The following is an 18,494-nucleotide window of genomic DNA, read 5'->3' as shown; positions in this document are numbered from 1 at the left end:
TACAAACCACATGCTGTATTCTCAAGGTGCTTACAGTGCATCTGGGGAGAGCCCTACATTGCTGCCTTAGAATACAGGTCATATAATTCCATAGTTGTCACAGCAACTTTCTCTGGAATCAGGCAGACCTGTGCAACAATGCCAATTCCATCGATTAGTAGCAGTAAAAACTTGGAAAACCTATTTTGCAACCCCAAGTCTCAGTTTCTTTATCTGCCAAATAAGAATAATAGCATTAACGGGAATATTGTAAAACTAAGTGAAATGAGCATCATGTGCTTAGCACATGAGCTCATAATACGAGCTCCCTAAAGGTAGGCAGTTGTTGTAACCGTAAAATAATAATTAATACTCTCATCATTATTGATTGCAGGTAGAAGCATGATATGAAACCCTACAGAGGAAAGAGGGATTTGTTTCTTACTAGAAGTAGAGGGAGGAAGCACAGAAAAGAGGCAGTATATGAGCAGTAATTTGTTTTTCCTTTTTTAATGAAAGATGTAAGAAATGGCATTTGATGTCGCAGTGAGGATGCCGCCTGCACAGAAATGGAGTCCGGCATTGGGGTTGGAATAAAGAAGTGTGCCTGGAGTCGAGGGAATGGAATCAGAGGCTGAAAACAAAGCTTAGGGGAAGGCCAGGGAGGCCTTCCAAGGAAACATGACCAGGATTTTGCGGGCACAGGGAAATGTTAAAAGATTTTAAACTGGAAGAGGAAGGGTGAAATGACCTAGAAAGAGTTTGGGGTGGAGTCTTACTCATCAAGTTAGTGTAGAGGTAGAAGAGTTAACCTCAATGAAGTCCCCTAGAGAATGACAGATCAGCTTAAGATTTCCCTACTGTGTACACATAACACCATGAATTGGCTATTACTATAAATTACGTTATGTAATAATTACTTATTTAATTTCTTGTCTTACCCACCTTACTGTAAGTTTCATGAAAGCAGAGATGTTTGACTTGCTCATTGTTATATGGGCAGCGCCTAGCACATATTAAGCTCTCAAATACCCAGTGGATGTCTCCTCCCACATCCATTATTAATCGATATGGAAGGACTTTCCCCAGCTTTGCAAAGAATGCAGACTCATCTCTCTTCTTTGAATGACAATGGAGTTATTAAGGACCATGTAACTAATAGAGTTTTCTAGCCATTCAGCTATACTGGAAGCCCCCAGAAGCCAGAAAAGTGATGTTCTTTTTTATTTTTTCTTTCCTTGAATCTCCTACTTCCCTAGTGTTAGTTTATCATTAGTTCTGCATCACTGAAAATCGTAAAATTACATTAAAAAAATTTCAGTATTTCCACTTGGTAAAATCTGCCATTATCCTAATTCATTGCAATGGCATGCTTTAAATTCATAGATTACATTCATCTGGCATTTTGGAATATGTTGTATATCTCAAAGCACTTATATAATCAGCAATGTATCCATTTCTCCTTTTTATGACCAAAGAGAGTTATGCAATCCAATGTATCTGCTTCTTTTCCCTGGTTACCCGGAAACTCATAAGTATACATGTTATGCTTAACTAACAAAACTATTATCAGACAGGATTTCTTAATACATTCACTTTACTCTCTACTTTTATATCTTGACTCCTACCTTTTACCTTGTGTTAATGGTTGCAGTATATACCTGTGCATTTATTTTACATTGTCTCAAAACTTTTTTAAGGTTGACAGGAAGATAGATAGATAGATAGATAGATAGATAGATAGATAGATAGATAATAGATCAATAGATAGATAGATATGATATGATTTAAACACACACGTATATATATCACCAATACTGGAAGTATATCTATCTAACTCCCAGATGGCTTCTGTCCCACCTTTCTATCAGTTCTGTCTTCTTCAGTAATCTATTTTTGTCATCCACCAACCAGAACACATAGCTTGTCTACAATTAGTGAATTCCAAAAAGAATCTTCTCACATGAAGCATGAGTTAACAATTTAGACATTAGGGAAGATTTTATAGAGGTGCCTTTTTTTTATTTGAACAAATTTATGGGCCACATGTGAAATTTTGTTACATGTATATAACGCATAGTGATAAAATCAGGGTATTTAGGGTGTCCATCTCCTGAGTAAAGTACATTTTTGTTTAAATATAGTCATACTACTGTGAATTTATTTTTTCTATCCTCTGTATATTCATACCCTTTAACCCACTTCTCTTTGTCTTCCCACTCCCCCAGCACTCATCCTTCGCAGTTTATGTTCTCCACCTTTCTACTCTCTACCTCCATGTGACACAATTTTTTAGCTGCCACTTGTAAATGAGAACACGTGATATTTGTCTTTTTGTGCCTGCTTATTTCACTTAAGATAATGATCTCCAGTTTCATCCATGTTGCTGCAAATGACATGATTTTATTCTGTGTTATGGCCAAATAGTATTTCACTGTGCATATATACCACATTTTCTGTATCCATTCATCTGTTTATGAGCAACTTAAGTTGATTCCACATCTTTGCTATTGTGAATAGTGCTGCAGTAAACATATGAGTGCAGGTATCTCTTTGACATACTGATTGTTTTCCTTTGGGTAGAGACCCAGTAGTGGGATTGCTGGATCAAATGGTAGTTCTATTTTCAGCTTTATGAAGACTCTTCGTACTGTTTTTCATGATGGCTGTACTGGTTTACATTCCCACCAATAGGGAATGAGTTCCCTTTTCTCCGCATGGAAGTGTATTAGGAAATAAATTTCTGTTCTTTTTCCCAAATCTCTTTCGGTTATCCTGCCTTGGGTCTATTTTAATACTCTAAACCAAGGGTCAGCAAGCTTTCTTTGTAAAGGTCTAAATAGCAAATATTTCAGACTTCACCAGCTATGAGGTCTCTGTTGAAACCACTCAGATTTACTGTTGTAGTGGAATTGAAGCCATAGATGTACACACAGATGGACATGATTACATCTCAATAGAACTTCAATTACAAAAATAGGTACCTGCCAGATTTGACCTGTAGTTCAGTTTGCTAGCCCTGTTCCAAATCTTCCTCCCACTGTCCCTGTCCTCACCGGGCCCTCTCAGTGAAGTGTCACTGTGGCTCAACTCCAGCGTCCAATCTCTTCAAGTTAGCCCCAGTAAGACAAAGAGCTCTAAAGTTAAAGGGACAGGACACTCCCACATCAAAAGGCCATTTAGTTACGCGTGTTATTGCTTGAATATAACCTGGGTGAGTCTGTCCTTGTCTCACATATACCCATAGTTAAAAATATATATATTTCTACCATGCACAGTGATCACCAAAAGAGAACCTTAAATGAATAAAATTATTAAGTTACTTTTAGTGGCAAAAACTGCAGTCACTTTTGCACCAACCTAATGATTTTAAATGCAATAAAATATCTCCATTCTACTCCAAATATATCTGCGTTCCAGAAAGGTTCTGAAAGTATTTCTAGAGCCTGCAGACATAGTCAAGGTTAGAAAGAGAGTTCAATCAAGGGAGCAGAAAAACCAGTCTGTAAACCAACATGACCCAGCTATATGACCCCAGACAATAACTTTATTATGCCTCAGTTTCCCTACCTACACAGTGGAGGTGGTAGTTTACCTGCCCAAAGGCTAAATTTTGGACCAGATGATCTCTTGGAGATTGTTTCCCTAAATCAGTGTTTTTCAAATGGTCTCAGGCATCTGCATGCCCTGGGGTGCTTTGTTAAAACAGACTACCAGACTCCAGCCTGAGTTTCTGCATTAGAGTAGGTCTAGAGGGTCTTAAAGTGCCACCAAGTTCCCAGGTGCTATTGCTGCCGCTGCTGGTGTGGGCTTACACCTGAGGGCCTCTAGTCTCTACGACAGAGATCTCCCAGTCCCATATACAGGAAAGCAATGTTGGAGGAATGGCTACTGCTGGCTTCTCTTTATTTTTCAAAACGGGGTTCCTTCTTGAAGGGATGAGAGGTTAGTTCTATTTTCCCACTGAGTCTTAGGCACTGCAGCCACACCTCAGAAGCAAATTCCAGGCTGAAATGAGGCTGGGGTGATCACTCTCATGATGCCATTCTCTGGAGAAGGATAGAGACATGGACTACAGTTGAGAAGAGAGAGGCAAGAACGCCACCACACAATTTCTTTACATAAGCCATCCTTCTAGAACTTTCTCTTTCCATAAACACAAAGCATAGAGTGAAGGTCAACCCTACATATATGCCCAGCAGCAAGAAATGCAAGGTGAGATGCAAAGACTTAGAAGACTAGGAAAGTGCAGACGGCCCTCAGGGACTCCCATCTCATGAGCCAGGCAACATTTACATGTGTTTACACACTTGGGTTCCACATCGAAAGAAGTAGAAAATTAGACAATTAGGTTATGTGGCATGAAAATAGAGGTGTTCCAGAGAGAGCGTGTTGGTGGACTTGAGAGATCTGGGCAAGCATTCCTGGAGACAGTGAGGCAGGTTGGCAAAGGCTAGAAGGGAGAGGAAGAACGGGAGCAGTGGAAAGCCAAGCAAAACGCGAGAGGAAGCCCGGATGCACCTGGAATATTAGCAGAGCTGGCACGAGAATGAGCAGAGGGGGCCGGGCATGGTGGCTCATGTCTGTAATCCCAGCACTTTGGGAGGCTGAGACAGGGGGATCATGAGGTCAGGAGTTCAAGACCAGCCTGGCCAACATAGTGAAACCCCATCTCTACTAAAGATACAAAAAAAAAAAAAAATTAGCCAGGTGTGGATGTGTGTGCCTGTAATCCCAGCTTCTCACTGCCTTCACTTTGGGAGGCTGAGGCAGGAAAATCACTTGAACCTAGGAGGCGGAGGTTACAGTGAGTCGAGATTGCGCCACTGCACTGCAGCCTGGGCGACAGGGCGAGACTCAGTCAAAAGAAAAAAGAAGAAAAAGGAGAGAGAGAATGAGCAGAGGGGACTCTTACATCTGTCTCTCTCCCTGCTGGTGTCTACTTCCTTTAGTTGTTCCCATTTCTGTGTCCCAGTTTCCTCCTTTTGTGGACTGAGGGATTCAAGCCAAATTTTCTGAAGTTTCTAAATTTTGTTCACCTTGGAGAGACCCCATGCCAGAAAAGGGCGAATGAGCAGGTGAAACTTAGCCCTTCTCTCTGTCCCACCTGTGCTTCAGCCAAAGCAACCCTGTTTTCTTATGTTTTTGTACTCCTTGTACAGCTTTGCTTCCGAAAGGGTTTAAAACTTACTCAACAAGAAATTCTACAAAGGCTCCTTCCATCTGCACATCGTATGGCTTGACTAGAAGACAGAAAGAAGCCAGTTAGCACAGGTCATGGATTTTTATGTTGGCCAGGCTAGGTTATAGAACAGCTAGAAAGCAGAGAGGGGCTTAGAGCAATGGGGGTGGGAAATAGGGAGCCATTGAAGGTTTGTGAGTAAAGGAGTGCCACAGCAAAAGAAATGAATTGAGCCCACAAACTACTGTACTAGGAACTGATCTGAAAATCTCAACTGCTCAGAAAGTTGAATAAAAACAAAGGGTGATTTTTCCCCCTTGTCAGCCTTCCCTCCCAGGACATTGTACTGTATGCAAAACGGGTAACTGTAAGACAAACATTTTTTTCCACTGCCCTTCTCAGCCCCACAGGCCTTCAGGAAGACCTGAACTTCAAGCAAAGCCTTTTTATTTTTCAACACCCACAGCTTCCATTCAACAATCAGAAGTTTTCCACTTTGATCAAAGAGGCTGAACAAGAGGGCCAAGGGAGCAACTGGTTCTCAGCAGCTCTGGGCAGACCACACAGCCCTTGCTACCCACTCACTGTCCGTGCCCACCAGAGGACACAGCCTTCTCCTGAAATCAGCCAGGCACATGCCCCAGAAAACACTGGCTTGCCTCTTTCCCACCTTAATTACAAGACCAAATGAATGTGAACACACTGTTTTCAAAACCAAACTCAACTTGGGATCACGGGGGTCTCGGTTTCCTTGACTGTAAAAAGGGTATATCTCCCCCACTCTATTTAGCCCAAGAAAACAATTTATCTCTTGATGTATCTTTCGTCTCCAGGATCTATGCGTTTACAGACTCACTGGGAAGAAATGTCCAGACCAACTCCTAAAGCCTGACCTAATTTGGGAGATGCTCAGAAGTTTTGGTTCTATGCAAGAACAGCAGTGGTAATAATCCAAGCTTGGCTTTAGACACAGGACATTTCCTTAGGGGCATCTGGGATCTCTGCTGGCTCAAAGTGATGCCCTGCAGGCAAAAAGTGAGCAGAAAGGAAAGGAGGTGCTACGCAGAATGAGCTTCTTCCAGAGTGATACCAAATGGAGCTATCAAAGACCCCCATCTGGGGGCAGCAGCTATGCGGTGATTAACATTTTAAATGGGGTTTTGAAATGGAGATCATTAGTTACCACAGATGTGACCTAACTCTGTCCCCCAGATAATCTCTCTGTTGTATCTAAATTCCAGACCTGGCCCAGTAGACCACTTGGGATGTTTAACAGGAATTGTCCAACACCATCCCCAAATCTATTTTTATTCATGGAGTACTCTGACATCATCTCGCTTGGTCTTCCTGATGACTGTAATGCAGATAGGGAACAGAGAAAGCTATAAAGACTTGGATGATGGCCCAAGGCTAAGAAGGGAAAGGGCTGAGACCACACTTCAGGTTTTTAGCTTTCAGTTACAGTGAAGATAGAATGACTTAGCACGAGCTTTCAGCCAGGCAGGCTGCAAAATGCACCCAAGTTCTTTCAGTGATCAACACTTGAGACTTGGGTTGAGATAGTTTTCATCCTCCCTGAGCCTCAGTTTTCCCATCTGTAAAAAATAAATATTGCCTGCCTCAGAGGGTGGAGGTAGAAGTGGAGTGAAGCCATATGTAACTCCTAATGCTGTGCCTGAGATGGTAGAGGTTCAATTATAGTAATCATATACACACACAACACATACACACACAACACACAACACACCACACACAACACATACATACACACCACACATGGCATGCATCGCAGATCACAAACGTACACCACACACACACTGCATACATATACCATACAGAACACACAACACATACACATACCCCATACCACAAATACACACACACCACATAGTACACCACGCAGAACACACACAGCCCCCACATTTCCACACCACACCACCTCACTGCCAATTCCTTCCCCTCTTCATGAGTTTTATCGCAGGCCCAGGTTCATCTGCCGGTTTAACAGATCCCAAAACATTCTGCAGGAGTGTTTGTTCAAAAGATCGATGTTTCCAGATTCCTGCTCTCTGACAGTGTCTTTGAACCCCAAATTTCCTACTGCCATGAGCCAGTCCCCCTTTGGAGAAATGTCTCCATTTGTGCGCCCCTTTTCCCCCAGGGAACCTGCAGCAGGTCCCTTTTTCAGCAGGAGCCAATATGATCAAACTGAACCCTTTGGAGTTATTCCACTGCAGTCCGAGGGATCCGGCCTCCCTGAGACCCAGCAAGGACTCATTATCTGGGGAGAGCTGCTGAGCCGCAGGCCTTGCTGAAAGAAGGTGCACCTCGCTGAAAGAAGGTGCAGATTCTTGAACAGGAAGGCGTTTTGTGGCCGAGTCTAAACTAAAGAGAAGTTGCTTTGTGTGTGTGTGTGTGTGCGCGCGCGCGCGCACACACACACACACACACACACAGAGAGTAGGGGAACTGTCATTTTCCTACGCGCCCTCTGACATCAGCCACCTTCTCTGTAGCTAGTTTCTCTGCACACAACTTAATCCCTGGCAATGAAAAATGAACCTCTCCCCCACCCTTGCTGCCGCCTCTCGCCTCACGCCCCCAGAGAAGAGTTTCTCCGCCAGGCAGCAGGTGAAGGGTTTTTTCCAAGTCACATGATTCAGGATTCAGGGGGAGAATCCTTCTTGGAACAGAGATGGGCCCAGAACCGAATCAGATGAAGAGAGATAAGGTGTGATGTGGGGAAGACTATATAAAGAATGGACCCAGGGCTGCAGCAAGCACTCAACGGAATGGCCCCTCCTGGAGACACAGCCACGCATGTGCCGGCGGGCTCCGTGGCCAGCCACCTGGGGACCACCAGCCGCAGCTATTTCTATTTCACCACAGCCACGCTGGCTCTGTGCCTCGTCTTCACGGTGGCCACCATTATGGTGTTGGTAGTTCAGAGGACGGTAAGTGGACTCCTCTTCCTCCCTTTCCTTTTCTTGTTGTTTTCCCTAGAGAAAGAGCCCTGGGAACAAACGATATTCGTTTGTTGGTTAAGAGCAAAAAAAAAAAAAAAAAAATTAAATAAATAAACTCTCTCTATATATATGTATACTATAGTATATACTGTATAGCACAATATATTTATGTTACATTATATATATGTTATACAGTATGTGTGTGTGTATGAGAAAGGGAGAAACGAAAGAGGAACTTAACTCTCTAAAATAATTTGGCTTTTTGCGAGAAATATTGTTAGACCATCATCATCCTAAAACTTTGCAGACCTGTCTGAGCAAAACTGAGGAGGGAAGCTATTGGCCTTTCAAAGTTAAGATTTAAATCTTAATGAGCCAGAGACCCATATCAAGGAAGGAAGCAATAAAGAAACCTGGTAACACATTTGCACAAGTTGCTATCGTGTCTTCAAGGACTTCAGACTGGATTCTGAAGTTCCGTATCCTAAGTCCGAGTGTCCTGGAGGTTTCTGAGGCCTCACCCATTGCCAAGAGTTTTTGGTTTTGCTTTTGTTTTATACAGGTAGCTAAGTTTCAGAGGCCAGGGTCTAGAAGGAAAGGAGGCAAAAGAGAAGACCACGGCTTCTTAGAGCTTTGGACATTTTGGTGTTACAGCCAGCAAGACAAATCGAAAGCTTCTTCTTAAGCCACAACTTTGAAGAAGTTAGGGCGTCACAAAAAAACAGCACATAAAAGCAGAAAGTTGAAAGGTTTTTAGCACCTGTTCTCTCTGAGGTTCCTCACAATACTAAGCAATTGTTGGGTGCACACTGTACAGGGTCAGACTGTCTTGGGAGATTTACTTTGAAGTAAATGGTAAGATTTGTTTCTGAAAACAGAAGAGGAGGAGAAAGAGGAAGCTTCTTCATATTTTAGGAAATTGGTGTTTACAGAGAATCCACCAGTATGTATTATGTAGAAAATGCTCTAGTAATAGCATATATTGCTCGTGAATTTTTTTTGATGAAGTAAAGCTGTTAATTTGGGTAATTTAAGAACTGCGCCCACCCACATGACCTGCCAAAGTGAGAATATTTCTGTTTCTTACTTCATAGCTCCTGCTTTTCATGGTACTATAATCCTGCAGAATTTGTTCTGGTTTTTCTTCAGTTTTCTTAGGCCAAATACTCTACAGCTTATCAATTGCTGGAAAGAACTAGGCTTTAAAAGGCTTTGATATCTATTTCTCAAGGGTCATCAAGCTTTGAAATTAAATGGAAGTGTTGAAGTTCATGTCTCTACAGAAGTGAAAAGAAGGAGTCACAAATATTTGATTTAGATAGTTGAATTCTTAAAACTCATAATTTAATGGGTTTATCTACATCTACTAAGTATAATAATCTTGAAAACACTTTAGGGCATGTTTTCTTCTGTAGGGGCTCTGCAATTTCTGTAATTTGAATTTGGAGTAAACCAAGGGTGTGTCATTTTATAGCAATGACCAAAGAAAAGAAATTGAAGTGTCCTTTAAGAAGTTCTTTAGTTAAAGGATCCAACTAAAACTGCTGAGAGAGAGATGGTGGAAAAATGGTTGGTGATGGTGATATATAAAGCTAGAGAGAGCTTCAGGGCTCATTCCTATCCAACTTTTAGTTGAATTGATTTCTTCTATAAAAGAACCAGAGCAGATCTTTCTGCCTCGTTTTTGTAAATGTGGAAAATGAGGAGCAGAGAGGGAACAGGGCTTGAACTACGTCACCGTGAGAAAGTGGTAGAGCCAATACTGCTTGATTGTTTGATGCCAGCAGCATCCCCTTTGCCGACACAGACAGCCACAGAAACACTAAGAAACATTGCACCCACTCTTCTGTTGGGAGCTTTATCTTCTCGTGCATCCATTTCCTTGACTTACCCCTCGTGTTTGGATATGAAAAGATTCACTGCAAAATCTGATTGTACAGTTTGGTGTGCTGTGATTTCTTAGCCCAGGAAATATCAGTTGCTTCCTTAAAACTGAGGCCTGCCATGTTAATAGCAGCTGTGATATATTAAGTGTCAAATGCATTGCACATATCATTTTCAATAAATTCCTCAGACATTAACTGTTGTAAGACCTAACAAGAAAAAAAAAAAAAGCATCATTCCCATTAACTTGAGTTATCAGGAAGGGTTTCCTATAGGAAGATGGAATGTAGACTGACTTGAAAACAGGAATAACTTAGACAAGTGAAGAGACTGTAAAAGAAACTCTAGGAAATAAATCAATAGAAGAAAGCCAGGGAGCTTAGATTCACATCCCCATTATTAAAAATGTAGTGAGTTAATGGTCAGTTAGCACTCTGTATGTGATGGGAACAGGGGTGGAGAACCATAGAATGGTTTTACTGGCATAAGAAGTCACACAATTCTTATCCCAAGTCACATGTATGGACAAAATTTAAAACAACTAAGTCATCAAATATAATAAGTGATGAAAGGGATACCATGAGAGCACAAGTTAAGGAGAGAGTGTATTTTTCCAGACAGGTTTAAGAAAAACTTTCCTGGGGACTAGAGTTTCAAGTTGGCTTGAGAAATGTGAACTATTTCAAACAGGCAGGGAAGGGAAAGCAGAGGAGAGTCACTTCTAGCCAATGGAACAGCATGAGCAAAGAGACAGAGGAGAGAAGATATAGAGAGTGTAGGGAAATCGACAAAGCTTGCCTTGAGGTTTGACTTGAAGATCAGATAACTCCAAGCTTAAACTCCTTGGGAAAGACAAAGGAGGAACTTAGGTTTCTATCTCATGTATTTATTAAATATCTACTGTGTGCAGGACATTGTTCCAAAGCCTTGAAAAAAAACCAACGAAATCCCTGTCTTTGAGTTACTATGGAACTTACTTTCCAGTGATATTTTTAAAGTCGCAGTGGTGGTTGTATTTTGTTTTATTTACATTTAAGCCAGCATATTTATAAAATAAATATTATTTTATATTATATAATAATATTACTTTATATTATAAAATAAATACTATTTTATATTATAAAATAAACACTATATTATAAATATATTATAAAATAAACATTTTATATATCATCATATAATATTATATAAAATATAAAATATATATTATAATATATAATATGATATAAAATATAAAATAAACATTTTATATGATAAATATATATATTATATGATTTATATAATCATATATATCATATAATATATGATAAATATGATATTATAAACATTTTATATGATAAATATGATATAAAATAAACATTTTATGTTATAAATATATTATAAAATAAACATTTATATTATAAATATATTATAAAATAATATTTATTATATGCTATTTAATATTTTATAATATAATATATTGATATATTTTATAATACATTATAAAATACTATACTCACATGGTTTAAGAAAAGTAACTAGCAAATAAGAGAAAAGGAAGTAAAAATCTTCACACTTTCCCCACCCACCCACTAATCCCTCTTCGCCTAGATAACCACCATTGACAGATTCTTGTGTCCTTCCAAAAATCTGTGCATCTACAAATACACAGTACACACATCATTATAATAAACCCATAATTTTGCATCTTGCTTTATTCACTTGACAACACACTGTATATCTTAGAGATCCTTCCATCTCAGTACATAGAAGTTCATTTCATTCTTTTGAAGAGTCGCATAGTATGAAGTGTAAATGTTTCATAACTTATCAGTGCCTGGTGAGAGACATCAATGTTTTCTCTAGAATTTCTGCCCTCTGTGCATGTCTGCAAGTATATCTGGGGAATAAATTTTTAGTGATAGAAATGGAATGCGCGTTTTCTTTCTTTCTTTTTTTTTTGAGATGGTGTCTCGCTCTGTCACCCAGGCTGGAGTGCAGTGGCATGATCTCTGCTCACTGCAAGCTCCACCTCCCGGGTTCACGCCATTCTCCTGCCTCAGCCTCCCGACTAGCTGGGACTACAGGTGCCCACCACCATGCCCAGCTAATTTTTTTGTATTTTTAGTAGAGATGGGGTTTCACCGTGTTAGCCAGGAGCAATGTGCATTTTAATTTCAATAAATGTCAGTCTGTCTCCAAAGAGATTGTACTAGTATACCCCTGAGGAAGTAAAAGTCCTACCAACAGACTCCTCTTTACATCAATATGGAAAGAAAAAAATGATTTACTGTTGAGTAAGCACAAGAGTACATGCAAATAGGCAGCCTGCAACAGACTACAAAGTCAGGATGAAATTTCACACAATTCATCTAGCAAAGCAAAAGAACAAAAAATAAAACTTCTCTTATCTCTCAAAGGACAGGAGAATACATAAGGAGATAGACTCCTAGGTTAACACCAGAGGTAGGTGTTCACATTTCAAAAAGGCTCTGAGGCCCTTAACCTTAGAGACATCTTTGTTTTGTTAACCAGGAGACTGGGCTTCTCTAGCCCCAGGGGAGAATGTAAAGGGTTACATTCCGAAAGGTTAGCGTAAAGGGTTCATGACTGGTAGGCTTTCAAGAAAGCAGCTGCCTCTTTTCCCTTTATAAGCAAAGAAAATTCTTTAAAAATAATAATAATAATACTCTTTTTAAATTATTTCCACACACCAACAGCGGAGCTGAGCACCTGTTTAAGGGTAGTGATTATTGGTGGTTGTGTGGTATTTTGCTTTTATTTTTAAGCTCAGATACAAAATAGAAGTGTAGGGTAAACACACCTGATATAGCAATAACTGAAGCATACCCTTAGAATAACCATGTATGGCAGACACGTCTGAATGGGTGTTCCAAGCGAGAGAATCCAGGAGTGGTCAACCTGGAGACTCATTCCTTGTCTATGAGGAACATCTGAGTCCCCAGCCCATCCCGTGGAACTTGGGTCGTACAAGAGATTGAGGCCTGAGTATGAGAGATTGGCCGTGGAACTTGGGCCATACAAGAGATTGAGATTGAGGCCATTAAGGGGAGGCTGTTAAGTGAGCATGCTGTAGAAACTGCATGCTATATGAAAAGTGGTTGTGGTTTTCCTGCCCAGCCCACCACCACTGGACTGTATATAAGGTGAATATGTCGTCCACCCTGCTGCCATGAGATCATTTCTGTCCATAAAGCAGTCTTCCTGTTCAGCTCGCTGCCACTGGACTCCTCCCCTCTATGTAAGCCCCCAGTGAAACCCCCATGTCTTGTTTGCTGACTCTACACCTCTTCTTTAGCTTCTTGAACATGGTGCCTTCCCTGTTGAGGCTAATAGGAGTTCGGAACAAGAAGAAGTTATTTGGAATGCCCCATGACACTTCCCTCTACCCAAGGTACTCCCTCCACCTGATATTCATTCCATTTAGCAATCCAGAAAAATCCACTGTATATCTTCCCAGGTGTGAGCCCTGTGTGAGGTTATGTGGAGAGTCCCAAGTGGACTGGGCAAGACCCTGTCTTCTGGAAACTCTGTTAAATTGAGCAGATGAAGCCCAAACACCAAGTTCTTGGATTCTGGGCAAAATGGCACAGAATGCCACAGAGCAAAGGAGAAGTCATTTCTGCTTGGGATGAAGGAGGGGTTTGCAGAAGAGCTAGAACAAAAGCCAAGCTTCCAAGAATTACAACAGTCATGGCTTATTCCCAAAGTCTTATTCTGAAAATGTTCAAACCTACAGAAAAGTGGAATGGCAAATGTTCATATAACCTTGCACCTAGATTGGTGTGTCAGTATCTTGCTGTATTTTTGCTCTCTCTAGCTAAGGATATGAAAGTAAGCTGTAGGCAGCATGACCTTTCACTCACATGAACTTCAGTACTCATCTCTTAACTAACTGCAATGCCACTATCATAGCCAAGAGAGTTGATATTAATTCAATAATATCATCAAATAATAACAATATATGGTCCATATTTTAATTTCTTTACTTGTTCAAAAATGTCTTATATGTATGGCTGTTGTGTTTTCATTTGTTTGAACAAATCTAGGGTCACATACTGTGTTATGATAATATCTGTTTTAATCTAGAACTTTGCTCTTTAAAGTGTGGTCCTGGGTCTTGTTAGAAATTCAAAATCTCAGGGCTCACCCCAGATCTTCTGAATCAGAATCTGCATTTTAACAAGCTCCTCAGGTGATCTGTATGCACATTAAAGTTTGAGAAGCACTGAGCTAAAATCTCCTTTGCCCTTTGGTGTTTGTCTTAAATAACATTGACCTTTTTTTAAGGGTCCAGACCAGTTCTGTTGTAGAAATCCATTCATAGCCTGGATTTGTATCGGTATTGACTTATGGTTATACTCAGATGAAACATTTTTGGTAAGAATAGTATATAGGTAATTCTATACACTTCTTATTGTAGCACAGCTAGAGGCATATGTCAGGTTGTCCCATTTTTGATGACTATAGGTTTGGTCACTTGATTAAGGTGGTGACCACCAACTATCGCCTTTGTAAAACATTTTTCTTTCTCATTAATAAGTAACCTGGCCAGGAGCAGTGGCTCATTCCTGTAACCCCAACACTTTGGAAGGCAAAGGTGAGTGGATCACTTGAGGCCAGGAGTTTAAGACCAGCCTGGCCAACATGGCAAAATCCTGTCTCTACAAAAAAATACTAAAATTAGCAGGATGTGGTGGCACACACCTGTATTCCCAGCTACTGGAGAGGCTGAGGCAGGATAATCGCTTGAACCCGGGAGACCAAGGTTGCAGTGAACAGAGATGGCACCACTGCATCCCAGCCTGAGTGACAGAGTGAGATTTCATCTAAAAAAAGAAATAGAAAGAAAGAGAGAGGAAGGAAGGAAGGAAGGAAGGAAGGAAGGAAGGAAGGAAGGAAGGAAGGAAGGAAGGAGGGAAGGAAATCTATGTATGGGATAATACTCTGAAGACATAAATACCCTTCATTTGGTGGTTTTGCCATTTCTTAATGATCCTTGTCTGAATCAGCTAATGCACTGAGGGTTAAAAAAAGGGAATGCCTAAGTCTGTCACTCCTTCCAAATTTATTAGCTGTCATTGTTATTCTTCTGTAGAGAAGAGCTCACCATTGGAAAGATGGTGGCAGGAGGAGGAGGAGGAGCAGGATATTCCAGGTGAGACAAAAAAAGAAAGCAGTGGCACAGCCCATAGGAAGGAAAGCCCAGGTGTGAGGAGAGGAGTGGTAGGGCCAGAAGTCAGTCCAGATTGCACAGAGGAGAAGAAATGGAACTAGGTGACAAAAAGATTTAATAGAAGAGACTGAGAGGACAGGATACCACTGCCATCTTCAAACTAGGAAGATTTCCTAAGCCCATATCTGAGCCCAAATCTACACTCAGCCTCCTACAGCCATCGCTCAAGACCTCAGGTGTTCTGATTGCCTACTGAGTAGTGTATTTAAGACCTTGTTACTCAAGGTGTGGTCCATGGCCTGGCAACATTGGCATCACCTGGAAGCTCATCAAAAATGCAAAACCTAAGGGGCCCTCCCTACTGAGTCAGAATCTGCTTTTACCAAAATCACCAGATGCTGGTCAGTCTTTTAAAGTGGGAGAAGCACTGCTTTAAGCAACTGTGGTCCAATTCTCACTTTGGCAGACCATGTGATCCCAGTAAAAATAGTCTTCCCCTGAGGATTTTCCATGACTTCTATTCACTTTTCCACTTTAGGAGATTTTGCTGCTCAGCTTTATCCTGCCCTCATCTAGAGAGGCAATGTAGCAGGACATTGAAGAGCAGTGCCTTCAAAGTCAGACTCACCTAAGTTTGAATCCTTTCTGTGCTATTCACCACCTGTGGGACCTTCTGTAAACATTATCAAATTATGAAATCACTTCTCTAAGTCTTGATGAATCCCTAACTCTTGGGGTCAAGTTAAAGGCCAAATGAAATAATGCATATAGAGTAACCCTCATTAAGTGCTCAATGAATTAGCTTGAAAATAAGAGGTATTCTTGGCAAAAGTCTCTGTGGGCCATGAGCCAGATCCCACCTTACAAGACTATGTGAGGGCAGCAAGGAAAGGAATGTGGACTTCCCCCTGACATTTTCCAAACAGAGTTGCCTTTAATCATTTTTGGTCCAAGAGGGCATTTTGTGTCCACAGCAAATGTGGGAGCTGATTGCATCTGCTGATCATTCCTCTCTGAAAAGAAACAAGTCTTTCAAGGTATTGAGGCAAATTAAGCACATCGTTAACATCAAGGCAGTGCTCAAAATAGCTATGCTTTTCAAGTACTTGCTAATACTTTATAATATCTTATGATGTCCACAATAACCCAGTGGAAAGACGGATTATTAGCAATCTAATCACTGATTAAAGGAGAGGAAAACACTCCTAGGCAGGGAAGATGATTGGGATGGGGTTCATTTTACCTGGAGACAAATAGGTTAAACATGGCCATTCCCCGCCTCCATACATGAAAAGAACTTTATTATTGTTGGGAATACTCATCAGACATCTACAGGGGCCAAAAAAAGAGGAAGTACACTTAAGAAGTGTAACTGGTTGATAATCACGGAGACAGTTTCCTGAGCTACTCAGTGGAGCTGAGAATGAAAACCTGGGAGAGTCCATTTGTTTGTGCCTGTGTTCAGCCTAGGTACTACCTTACTCAAAGCCAAGTCATCGAGCAAAAGAGTTCACATTTCCAGAGCTAGGACCCAGATCCCCAGACAAGATTAGGAAGAGAATTCTAGGACTGGGGGACATCTTGCCAAAGAGGAGTTGGTGAACAACACTTAGTATAATACCTGTTTATGAACAGTCTTCATTGAATTTCAACAGTCATCATCTCCTTAGACCCTGTTTCTCCACCTCCAAATAAGGACTGCTTATGGGAGAGGGGAGGAGGTAGGAATGAGCTCTTCTATCCTAGGTTTCTGGAAACAGCATCTCTCCTGGGTCAGTGGAAAGGACACCAGAGAATTTCAGTCCAAGATCTGCCTCTGACTCATGAGTGCCTTGGTTTCCTCCTCCATAAAATTAGCCTGATGGACTGAAAGATGTCTCAATCTCCCTCTGGCTTTGATTGTCTAATCTTGACTACCATGGTAGCTAGGAGAAGCTGTAAAGACCCTGTCCCAAGAGCTCTTCAAAACAGGAATAGTCACGCTTCTGTCGTGGATTTCCTGGGCCCTGGGTGAAGGTTTAAGCAACAGGCTTCTTTCCTGTTTGAAGTGCTCTGCTTTTGACATCCCCTGTCTGAAATTAGGCAACCAGAAAGCATTCAAGTGTTAGAGAGAAAAGAGGCCCTCCTTGACCCCCATATAAATTAGGTCCTCCTCTCTGATATTACTTCTCTAGCTGTGCTATTCAAAGTGTGTTCTGTGGGCCATGAGTATCAGTATTACTCGAAAGCTGCCAGAAATACAGAATGTTGGCCGGGTGCGGTGGCTCACGCTTATAATCCCAGTAGTTTGGGAGGCCCAGGGGGGCAGATCACTTGAGTTCAAGACCAGTCTGTTCAACATAGCGAAACCCTGACTCTACTAAAAATACAAAAATTAGCCGGGCGTGGTGGTAGGCCCCTTTAGTCCCAGCTACTGGAGAGGCTGAGCCAGGGGAATTGCTTGAACCCAGGAGATGGAGGCTACAGTGAGCCGAGATTGCGCCACTGCACTCCAGCCTGGGTGACATCTCAAAAAGAAAGAAAGAAATACAGAATGTCAAACTCTCCCCAAATCTGCAGAATCAGAAGTTGCATTTTAACGAGACTCCCAAGTGATTCGTATGCACGTTGAAGTTCCAACAGCATTACCTTAAAGCACCATGATTCTTTTCCTCCGTAGCTCTTGCCACAACCTGCAATTCTAATTACACATTTATTTATATTTTTTAAATGGCTGCCTTAATGACTAAAGCATAAAATCCATAAGATGTCTTTTAATGACTAACGTAGTTCCTACCACAGACCAGGTGCTCATCCAAGGTGTGCTGCATGAATGATTCTCTAGGACTTCCCGAACTGCTAGCAGCCTCTGCAATGATGGCTCTACCAGGTTTGCTATTCTAGCCTTTCTCACTGTCCCTGTATATGTCCCTGGGCAGCTGATGAATTTGATGATTGTGGTAAGACATTTCAATGCGTATATTTTTCTTAGTGCATTTGCACATCACACTAATCAATGGTCATGCTTGGCAGTAAGTTGTTTATTAAATTTTAAAATGTTGTGTGTTGTCTCACAAGAGCAACATAAAGGGGAATTTTGTGATACAAGTTTTCCTGCAAACTGCATGCATAACTGAAAGACTACAAAAACTTACAGCTTTGTTAGGTTAAAAGCTTTCAACTAAGGCAACAAAGTCATAGACTATTACAGTAGGAAGGGCCTTCCAGGACAAGTTTGCCTCCCTTCCCTTGAGAAGCTGGGGCCCAAATGTTTAAACTGACTTACCCCATCTCCAGATTGGTGCTGTGCCAGGGCTTTGCCTTCAGG

At 41.2% G+C, this 18,494-nt stretch overlaps 1 protein-coding gene across 2 annotated transcripts in view; it reads left to right on the top strand.

The window, feature by feature from the left end:
* The first annotated feature begins 7,628 nt into the window (after nucleotides 1-7,628).
* TNFSF8 (TNF superfamily member 8) overlaps nucleotides 7,629-18,494 on the top strand; it is a 38,738-nt gene continuing 27,872 nt past the window's right edge. For both annotated transcript variants that reach the window (XM_007968286.3, XM_007968285.3), the window contains exon 1: nucleotides 7,629-8,115. In XM_007968286.3, the coding sequence (XP_007966477.1) occupies nucleotides 7,921-8,115 (195 nt within the window). In that variant the 5' untranslated portion in view covers nucleotides 7,629-7,920. The remainder of the gene's footprint in view (nucleotides 8,116-18,494) is intronic.

The sequence above is a fragment of the Chlorocebus sabaeus genome, chromosome 12, assembly GCF_047675955.1.
Source record: "Chlorocebus sabaeus isolate Y175 chromosome 12, mChlSab1.0.hap1, whole genome shotgun sequence".
Classification (NCBI taxonomy): Eukaryota; Metazoa; Chordata; class Mammalia; order Primates; family Cercopithecidae; genus Chlorocebus; species Chlorocebus sabaeus.
The sequence above is the reverse complement of the archived record's forward strand: the minus strand, read 5'-3'. Positions and strand labels throughout refer to the sequence as shown.